This window comes from Chiloscyllium punctatum, chromosome 26 (genome assembly GCF_047496795.1).
Source record: "Chiloscyllium punctatum isolate Juve2018m chromosome 26, sChiPun1.3, whole genome shotgun sequence".
Classification (NCBI taxonomy): Eukaryota; Metazoa; Chordata; class Chondrichthyes; order Orectolobiformes; family Hemiscylliidae; genus Chiloscyllium; species Chiloscyllium punctatum.
The window spans coordinates 56,487,512-56,498,859 of NC_092764.1; the positions used below are offsets into that span (position 1 = coordinate 56,487,512).

The 11,348-nt window shown below is 38.8% G+C and overlaps 1 protein-coding gene across 1 annotated transcript in view; it reads left to right on the top strand.

The window, feature by feature from the left end:
* Positions 1–9,773, top strand: part of pskh1 (protein serine kinase H1) — a 50,917-nt gene extending 41,144 nt beyond the window's left edge. The window contains exon 3 of the mRNA XM_072547463.1: positions 6,359–9,773. Within this exon, the coding sequence (XP_072403564.1) occupies positions 6,359–6,676 (318 nt within the window). The 3' untranslated portion in view covers positions 6,677–9,773. The remainder of the gene's footprint in view (positions 1–6,358) is intronic.
* The last annotated feature ends 1,575 nt before the right edge of the window (positions 9,774–11,348 follow it).

An 11,348-nucleotide genomic window follows, 5' to 3' on the forward strand; every position in this document is an offset into this window, starting at 1 on the left:
TCCTCCCCCTAACTGTAACCCATCTATCCTTGTCCTGAACCTTAGGAATAACCAACTCCTGGTAACTCCTCTCAATTACCCCCTCAGCCTCCCGAATGATGCATAGTTCATCCAGCTCCAGCTCCAATTCCCTAACATGGTTTTCAAGGAGCTGAAATTGGGTGCACTTCCCCCAGATGTAGCCACCTGCCCCATTCTGCAGGAGGAGCAACTACCCTAGCATCCATACCCTACTTATCTGAACACCCACTCAGTACTAAAGTAGAAAGCTTAGTTCAAGTTGCTATAAAAGTAATAACAAACTTGTATTCAATAGAGGAAGTTTACATGGCAATTTCCTTGCCATTCAGAGCAATTTACATTATTATCTCCTACAATTTACGTTTTCATCTCCTATTCAGAAATCAATAAGAACATTACAGTTGGAATTTGACTATTCCTCTATAGTTACAAAAGAAAAAGCAATTTGCAACAGATTTGACCATTCAGGGATGGTTTACATTATATTGATTCTGGAGATGGTCAGGTCACTGCATTGTGTCTTGAATAGCATGTGACTGTGGAGAGGTGGCTGGGGGTTGTCTTGTGTGCATTGCTAACTGTGATGTAAAGATTTTGTATCAAGGAAGGACAGTTTCCATTGTTCAAGAAGAGCTTCCCTGGATACGCTTCGTAAGGAAACAATTCACTGGATGCTTCCAAAAATTTAAACCTCTTTCCCATTCTGACAAAAGACAGTGTGGTTATTTCCGAATTCATTGTCTAGATTCCTTCATTTGAATTTGCAAATATAAATATTGCACATACCATGAAAATGCACAAAGTTTGGATGACTACTTTAGAAGTAATCAGGCCTAGCAATGGACAGGATTGCTAAAGGGGTTGTGAGCTGAAACTTTAGGGTTGCAAGTTCTGTGGCGGCAATAGCTAAAAGCTGTATGACCTCTTTAAATTGTCACACCTTTTTTGGTAGTGGGTGTGACCTAACCAACTAATTCTTGAGGCCTGAATGACTTGGTGACTTCCATTCACTTCAGTCCCCTAGGTCTGAAATAATGGCAATTTTGAAACACAAAGATTGGTTCAGAATGGGAAATATTTGAGAATAGCTGGCTTACAACACTTCATTTGCTTATTATGGTATATTGTGCCTTTTACAAACATAATTATCTAGCGAATCAGTTTTTTAAGGGATGATGTTAGCATCATCCTTTAAAGCCTTTAAAGCTATGCATTCATAGTGATCTGGAGCTGATATTAAAATAACAGCTAACTAACTGTTCTCAACAAATCCTATCACAATCATAGAATCATCAAATCCCTACAGTGTGAAAACAGGCCATTTGGCTCAACACGTCAACACCGACCCTCCGCAGAGTAACCCAACCAGACCCTTTCCCTTCCCTGACTAATACACCTAACCTACACATCCCTGAACACTATGGGCAATTTAACATGGTTAGTTCACCTAACTTTCACGTCTTTGTACCAACCACAGCACCCGAGACACAGGGAGAAACTCCACACAGACAGTCGCCCAAGGCTGGAATCGTACCTGGGTCCATGGCACTGTGAAGCAGCAGTACTAACTGCTGAGCCACTGTGCCGCACCTTGAAATTAACCATGTAGCTTTAGTAAATGCTGATAATTTGAATGAAAAATAACTTGTGCAACAGTTTAGTTAAGACTAAAGACTTAGTTATCTAGAAAAATTCCATACTAACATTTTTTTTTCCCAAATGCATTGTCAGACTTAAATTTTAATCTGTGTCATGTACACTAATTATTAGCAATTTGTTTCAAGTAGGGTCTCACTATACTAAATGCAGAAATGTACTTCACAATTACTGCAACAGATTTCACGAAATCTTTTACTGATAATTATAGAGTCATGGAGGCCTACAGCTCAGAGACAGGCCCTTTGGCCCAAAATGCCCACCTACACTGACCCTATTTCCCTGCACTTAGCCCATATCCTTCTAAACCCTTTCTATTCATGTATTTGTCCAAATTCCTTTTAAATGTTGTTAATGTACCCATCTCAACAAATTCTGCTGGCAGCTCATGCCATATGTGTACCAACCTCTGTGTAAAAAAAAAAGTTGCCTCTTAGGTTCCCTTTTATTCTAACCTGAAACTGATGCCCTCTAGTCCTTTTCAATAATTATTTATCTAGAAATGGAAAATCCACGGGGACACAAGCTATTTGTAGTTTATTGTTTTACAGATGGTTTAGGATATTGAGTTCAATATTTGGAGATGCTGGTGTTGGACTGGGGTGTACAAAGTTAAAAATCATACAAACACCAGGTTATAGTCCAACACGTTTAAATGGAAGCACACTAGCTTTCGGAGCGTCGCTCCTTCAGGTGATAGTGGAGGGCTCAATCCTAACACAGAATTTATAGCAAAAATTTACAGTGTGATGTAACTGAAGTTATACATTGAAAACTTAATTGATTGTCTGTTAAGCCTTTCATCTGTTAGAATACCATGATAGTTTCACTTCTTTCATGTGTAAATCACAAAACCTTTTTTTAAAAAGTTGCATTCTCAGGTTAGCTGTTAACAATGGTGATAGCTAGACAATATGTTGAAGGTCTTGGCCCCCTGTGTTCTCTGTCTATGCCATGATGTTTAGATTGATTCTAATCTAAAATGTGAGATAACAGACTTTTACATGAATGCATGCAGTTTTTGAGCGAAGTACAATGTAACCCTGCAAGTACAAATTCACCCCACAAAATATGTGTGCATGTTGGTCTTTGTCTGTCTGTATGTGTGTTTGTCTGGGTTGGGAGTTGTGAGTGTGAGAAAGTGTATGTGTTTGTGTAGTGAGTGCAGAGTGTCAAATCTGTGAGGGGGTGCATGTGAGAGTATGGGAGTGTTTGTCTGTAAGGGTGTGTGTGGGTGTCTGTGTGCATGTCTGTGCGTGTGTGTGTGACATGAACCCAAGGTCCCGGTTGAGGCCCTCCCTATGGGTACCGAATTTAGCTATCAGCCTCTGTTCAGCCACTTTTTGCTGCTGCCCGTCCCGAAGTCTGCCTTGGAGGATGGTAGAATGTCCTGGAACACTGAAGTGTTCCCCATCTGGGAGGGAACACTCCTGTCTGTTGATTGTTGTGTGGTGCGCATTCATCCGTTGTCGTAGCCTTTGCCAGTTCAGTATTAGTAGACATTATTTTTGGCTTTATTCTTAGTGACCAGTCCAGTAGTTTTGCTGAATTGCTCTAATGTGGAATGCATTCTAGCTATGTGCCATTTTAGTCTTCCCTGTAATTTGTTTGCACTATCTCTAGCGGTGAGGGCTAGAACATGCTGTGTAGAATTTAAGCAATGTGGCTGATTTTGAATACATCACCTCCAAAAACAATTTTTTCATACTGGGGTATTTTATGTAAAATGGTGGTGCAAACAAATGCACTGTTTGTGATGTTACATTGCGAAAAGTCAGTTGATCTAGTTTGATATTCCAAAACAAAATCCTTGATAGGATGTTGGTTACAGATTCAACCATAGCCGTCAAAAGGGAGTTAAATAATACTTGAAGAAAAAAATCGCAATAAATGGGAAACGCCCTAAGTGGGACTAACAGGATTGCTGTCAGAAAGAACCAGTGCAATGGGCTGAATGGTCTCTGCTGTCCTATCCTTTAATTCTATGAAATTAAAATCTCAAGTATGCCCAACAATAATAGTCAGCTTTACCTCAGTGTGATGCACTTGTATGTACTGGAAGTGACATACAATAGTTTACTTATGGACACTCCTCACTAAGGCAGCTCATCACTAAGGCTAACATCAGAAAGGTTCTGTTCCAAACTTTTGGCAGTACGCAAGGCTTTGTTCAATGCAGACAGAAAGAACATTTACTGTTTTCTGCATCTGTTTCAACTCAACAAAATAAGTGAAATCTATTCACTGTTCATTAGTGAGGGTTTTGTCCTGAGTTGTCAGAGTCAAGCTGACCTGGTTTAAAATGTGAATAAGGCCTGGCAGTTAACTGTCAATCAACATCAATGGTTGCATTCTCTATGGCATCACCTCTACCAGAGCCCACTTGCCAATCAATCAACACTCTCATGCAGTAAATATGTTTCCCTTGAATTAGTGTTTTTGAAAGTGTAAGACAAAATAAACTGGGACAAAATGACTGTTGTTTTTCAAGAATGCTCAAATTTTGTACAACCAAACAACTACTTTTGCAGCAACTATGAACATTGTTTATCTCATTATAGTCAAACCATCTTGTTGCAAAGGAAATGTTCACATATTTCACCTGAGTGAAATGTACTAAAGGTAGGGTCACCGGACCTGAAACGTTTATTTTGATTTCTAGAACATAGAACAATACAGCACAGAACAGGCCCTTCGGCCCACGATGTTGCGCCAAACTTCTATCCTAGATTAAGCACCCATCCATGTACCTATCCAAATGCCGCTTAAAGGTCGCCAATGATTCTGACTCTACCACTCCCAAGGGCAGCGCATTCCATGCCCCCACCACTCTCTGGGTAAAGAACCCACCCCTGACATCTCCCATATACCTTCCACCCTTCACCTTAAACTTATGTCCCCTTGTAACACTCTGTTGTACCCGGTGAAAAAGTTTCTGACTGTCTACTCTATCTATTCCTCTGATCATCTTATAAACCTCTATCAAGTCACCCCTCATCCTTCGCCGTTCCAACAAGACAAGGCCGAGAACTCTCAACCTATCCTCATACGACCTATTCTCCATTCCAGGCAACATCCTGGTAAATCTTCTCTGCACCCTCTCCAAAGCTTCCACATCTTTCCTAAAGTAAGGCAACCAGAACTGCACACAGTACTCCAAATGTGGCCTAACCAAAGTCCTGTACAGCTGCAACATCACTTCATGACTCTTGAATTCAATCCCTCTGCTAATGAACGATAATACACCATAGGTCTTCTTACAAACTCTATCCACCTGAGTGGCAACTTTCAAAGATCTATGTACATAGACCCCAAGATCCCTCTGTTCCTCCACCTGACTAAGAACCCTACCATTAACCCTGTATTCCGCATTCTTATTTCTTCTTCCAAATTGGACAACCTCACACTTGGCAGGGTTGAACTCCATCTGCCACTCCTCAGCCCAGCTCTGCATCATATCTGAGTCCCTTTGCAAACGACAAATGCCCTCCTCACTGTCCACAACTCCACCTATCTTCGTATCATCTGCAAATTTACTGACCCACCCTTCGGCTCCCTCATCCAAGTCATTAATAACTGTCATTAACATTCTCTTTGCAGATGCTGCCAGACCTGTTGAACTTTTCCAGCATTGTCTGTTTTTGTGAAACTTATTAAAGATTTTGTGTAGCTAAATGATTATTGGTTATGCTTAGAGGCAGTAACACCAGATAAACTCGAGCAGGCGTGTTTTTTTTTGTTGTTTTCGTTTTCTCTCATCTCAATCTTCCTATCTTAAATTTTGACCCCAGTATCAATTAATTGTGAAAATATACTTTTTAACTAGTTCACTATTTTAACTTGGTAGCATCAAAAATGTGTTCTTTAACAAAATTGTTGGCATGTGCTGAGTTTGCAGAACTGGAGAAAAGGAAGTGTGGAGTGGAGTATGTTTTGCCTCATTAATTCAAATGCCTAGAAAATCCAACATTTCACTGTCAAATAAAGTGTTACACATGTGTTTCCGTATATATCGCATAGATATCAGAAACGGCAGGCTATTTCCTGTGTTGTTCAGTATGGTGTTTTCTACACTATTGCTTGAAATCCTGAACTGTGTCCTGGTACTATATTTGCACAATATGTAGGTTCTCATCTTGGAGAAGGAATTAATATTGAAAAGTTGGCACAAAGCTTTTCAATTGACATTTTAGTTCAAGTTATAAAGAATTGGGGCTCCACCAGACAGCTGCACAATTTAAAGCCCAGGCAATGACTTTGGCACTGATCTGAACTCAATAGTGAGTTTTGAAAGTTATCCCAGAGTAGTAAAAGTTTGGACCAGAACCTTTCTGATGTTAGCCATGCTGATGAGCTGTCCATAAATAAACTAATGCCCCAGGTGCCAATTACGTAGAGGCATTATTATCTTGAACTCAAATTAACTGTCATTAACATTGTATACACTTAGACTTTCATGTGGTAAAATACTTAAAGAATCAAACTGCACCCACTGCTATTAGCTTAAAAAAATATATTGGCACAGCAAAATGATAAAATGAAACTTAAAGTTTCAAAAGCTGTAGATAATTGGTGTGTCAGCATGTTTTGCCACTGTAGTATTCAAGGTGAAATGTTCTACTCGTTTGTCAGACTTTTTCTGCAGTTGTAATGATCTTTTTTTTATTTATGTTGCTTATAGCCATGGCCCAGTGTATCAAATCTAGCCAAGGATTTTATAGACCGACTGCTGACTGTGGATCCCAATGAAAGACTAACAGTGGGCCAAGCCTTGAAGCACCCTTGGATTGTCAGCATGGCAGCCTCCTCCTCCATGAAGAACTTGCATCGTTCTATCTCTCAGAACCTTTTGAAGAGAGCTTCATCTCGATGCCAAAGTACCAAATCAGCCCAGTCCACAAGATCCAGTAGATCAACAAAATCTAACAAGTCACGGAGAGTACGAGAGCGAGAACTACGAGAGCTTAATTTACGGTATCAACAGCAGTACGAGGGTTGAAAAGAACTCCGCATCTTATATTATGTTGCCTTCCACTCTGCACTTTCATATTCATGTAACTCTCAATAACCGGTTGACCATTGTGGATTCAAGAGAGTTTACACAAACCACTTTCTGCCAATTTAAAGCTCTGAAAATTTAAAATTAATTTTCAAATTTTACCACAAATTTATTTGCTACTCTCAGAAGAAAATATTGACCAACATTCAAAATTAGTGGAAAATATTGAGCCAGAGAATTTTTCTAATTAGATTTGCTAAATATGTATGATTAAATGACTACTGTACATAAAAGGATCATTTACAGGAGTAAAAACAGATTGGCATATCTGAAATTGGACTAAAAGGGTATGAAATGTTGAGTCTCAGTTGGTTGTTTTATTTCTCAAGTTCAATGAACTGCAGTTTTATAAGTTTGTGCTGATAATTGTGATCTGTCTTGTCCATACACATTGTTTTCAATACCTTAACTTGATAAAGTTGGCTCCCAGTTTGCAAAAAAATAACTTTACTGATTTTCATAAATTCAAGGCCATAAATGAACATTTCTGACTCAATAAATGTGCATAATATATACTTAATCTCCCACTGAAATGTCTTAACTTTGATATAGGTGCATCAGGAATACATGCAAAAGCAACCTTTCTCAAACGTGTACGTTTTCTACTTTTTAACCATTCTTACATTTGCACAACTTCCATCGTAACCCACACTGAAAAGGCCGATTTCCTTTCAATTTCGAGCCAAGATAATTTGTGCAACAGATCTAAATTGTTTTAATTAGCCATTATAGCCTAAAAATGAATAAAATCAAAACTGCTACTGGCCATAGCTTTATGTATGCTTTCTCAAAATTTCTTTTGATCCATTCTAATTCCTGACATTACAAGGAAACAGTTGTGCACTGTCTGCTAGCATATATGTGGTTTCTCCCACTGCTAATGACTGGTGACCATACTAGTTTGCACTTGCATTATCATGTCTGCTGTTAAGCAGAACCCTCACCCCCTCACTCATTGTCTCTTGTTTGCATTCACCTCAAACCATCACTCCATTTCCTCTTGCTTGACCCTCAATAAAGAAGAGTAAATCGCACTGTTTGCAGTTACCAGATAATAGTGTAGTATTTTTCAGCTGAGTTTTGATCTGTGCCATCTTCTGCTAACAGCTGCCTGAAATAACAGTTATAGTAACATCTTAAACATTGTAAGCGTGCAGGCAGTGCTGCCTCTGCAGTGTGGAGTTACCAAAGGCAACCCTTTTGTTAACCCTTTTGATATGCAAGGCCAAGTAAGTGACCATTTGCTTAGTTTGTGGTCGTATCCTTAATTTAGTGTGCCAAAAACTGCAGAGCTTGTGATGAAAGGGGTGAGATTGCCCTGTTTAGTTAATTAAGGCATTCTAGTATATATTGTGGTATGATGCTGTTGTACCAAATGCATCTGAATAATAACCTCAATATTAACAAAGCTACCTGCAGATCTCCAGGACTTCCAGGCTGGGTGGGTGGATAAACAGGTGAGTGGTTGCCAGACTTCACTCTTTCGTATGAATGTATGTGCGCAGCATCAGCTATGGGTGACTTGCTGTTCAGTCTGTCACTCTGTGACTAGGTTAGTCCTTGCCTTCCTAAGGGAATTAGGGCCAACATACCGGAAGATGGAACTGTTGGCATGGACCTGTGTCTGTCCTGAAAACATGGCTGTTTTGAAGATAGGTCATTTGTGTCTAATTGTATATTAATTTGCATTGCGCTATAGTTGCACTTGTCTCTGACCAGTAAAATAGCACTGTTATGCAGATTTATACTCATTCAAGTATCCCCAGACTGGATCCTGTTCATGTTTCACCATATCTTGGCTAAGCACAGTTTTCTAACATCCCTTATGTAAAATTATTCTCAAATTTGTCCTCCTTGATCTTGCTCTTTGCAACGAATGTTATCTCTTTTGTCCCTCTAAATGTCCCTCACAGTCTCACCCAAAATCGAGATTCCTCCAGCAGGCACTTAGTGCATAATGCTCCATTACATATTAGATTCCCTAGAGTGTGGAAACAGGCCCTTTGGCCCAACCAGTCCACACCAACCCTCCGAAGAGTAACCCACCCAGACCCATTTCCCTCTGATTAATGTACCTAACACTATGGGCAGTTTAGCATGGCCAATTCACCTGACCTGCACATCTTTGGACTGAGGGAGGAAACCCACGCAGACACTGGGAGAATGTGCAAACTCCACACAGACAGTCACTCAAGGCTGGAATCGAACCTGGGACCCTAGTACTGTGAGGCAGTAGTGCTAACCACTGAACCAGTGTGCCGCCCTATATTGTGGAATTTCTTCCCTCTCCTCCCTCTCTTCCTTTATGGGATAGGAGATGAGAATTGTAGTCATGCGGTGTGTTGTGAAAATCAGGAATGCATCAACTGAGAAAGTAAGGAATCAGATTCATGAACTTTCAAAAATAAATCAGACATGTATTCGAGAAGGATAAGCGAACTAGGCTCCAAGGAAAGAGCATGGGTCTGAACTAATCAGATAGTTATTTCAAAGAGCCAACCAGGTCTAATGGGTTGAATGGCCTCCTTCTGCACCATGCATTTCTATGATTCGAATCCCTTAAAAATCAATTCCTGACGACATTAGCATCAGTTCTTATCTGATTATTTATCTGTGAAGTACCATAGAAAACCTTTTTTGTTAAAGTACTGTGTACTTTGTTTTGAATGTTTGGTTTATTAATATAATTGAAAATATCAAAAGGAGAAAAAAGGCCATTCCTCTTCCATGTCAAAACAACCTATGTTAAGCTGCAGTTCCATTCATTTACCTTCACATTTTACCTGTGGTCTGTCGCCTTCACATGATACTGGTAGTTGAAGCTGACTCAATAGCTCAAGTCCCTTAGAAAGATATTTGTAACATGGGCCCTTTCTATTTTGTATTTGTGCATTGTTGGACAATAACTTGCTCACATTTTATGTTTGTGTCTTTTTGCTTTTTGTCTGGTATTTATCCATTTGTATAATCAAGTCAATATTAAATGTTCAAATGGCATTGATCCTTTTAAATGTATTAAAAATAATTCATTTATAAATCTTAGTTTTGTCATGTCTGGCACAGTATTTTTTGAGGAGAATGTGAGAGGGAATTTATTATGATTATTAGAAGACACTGGATTATCAATTGGGTCAAAATCCTGGACTCCCTCCCTAACGCCCTTAGGTCTACCTAAACCAAATAGCTGTAGTGTTTCAAGAATACTGCTCACTATCACCTTCTCAAGACATCTAGAGATGGGCAATAAATGCTGGCCTTGCCATTGCCACCCATATACCATTAAAACAAAAAATGTGGAGCTAATTATCGCAAGACACATGGCCATCAGGACCTTAATTTAACTCCCACCTATAATCAGACAAATGAAACAGAGCTCTGTGATGTGTAAAGAGAAATGTAAGTCTTGAATGTAACCAGTAAGTAACAACTCCAACAAGTTTGATATTTCATTTTGTTAATTGTTTTCTCCAAGGATAATGATAACTAAGAACATTATAACAGTGAAAATGCTCCTTACTAAAGAAGTTTGATGGAGCAGTGTGGACATGCAAAAGCAGTTCATATATTAGTGGTCATATTTTGATGTTTTTGACGTGACCAGTTGCATGATTTTTCTTTACTATAGAAACCTGTTTTTCTTTAGACACTAAATGTCTGGGATTTTCAGTATCTTCAAAATCTTGTTAGTTAACAGAAAAGTCTAGCTACTTGCAGAATTGTTTGGTACCAAAGAAGTTTGACAAGATACACAAAAAATACCATTTAAAAAAAGTCTCAACAGAAAATATCTTCATTTCGGCTCTACACTTTACACAAAAAGCCATAAATAGGATTCTATATAATCAACATTTGAATTGAGAAGTCTTCAATGACTAATAACTGACAATACTAACAATACACTGTACCGTAAGCAATGCGGATTATCACAAAACTATGTGTAGTTTATGGTGTGTGCTTAGGCACTTGTAAGTTTGAATCAGGAAGAATGTTTCTCGTAGTGTAGCCTAAACACAAGTAATTAGAGCACACATTCTGCTTCATTTAATATTGATGCTGAGATGGATTTGTCTCTGGCCATTACGTTCCTCTATCTGAATTGATTCATGCAATTACATAATTGAGTTAAGCAGCTGAAATTATACCTTCATTATATTGTTGTGCCTATACTGAGCTTTGCTAAGTGGAGCAAAGATTAAAATCCACACAATTTGTTGTTGTCATCATGTCACTACCAGTATTATGTTGGTAAATAGTTTTGGTATTTCACTGACAGTATTTCAAAATCCACGTTAATTCATGAGTCTGTGGCAATCACAAAAATCTAAACTCATGGGATGCAATGCAAGCTTTTCAAGAGGCAATTTTCAATATGCACAGTTTCAAATCGTTGTCTAATTTGCGCCATTAAATAGTGTGATCTTCCGACAATTTGTATTTACTTTCTCCTTCCTTGTGTTATCACCATATGGATTGGCAAATCATGATTCTGAACCATTATATTAATGAAAGAAAACTAGTCCACTGTGGTTTCAGCCATAGCCTTAGCTTGTTATCTTCCGTTCAGTGATCTCCTCAGACAGTTAATTTCTAAATTTTATCAAGTTATAGCTGA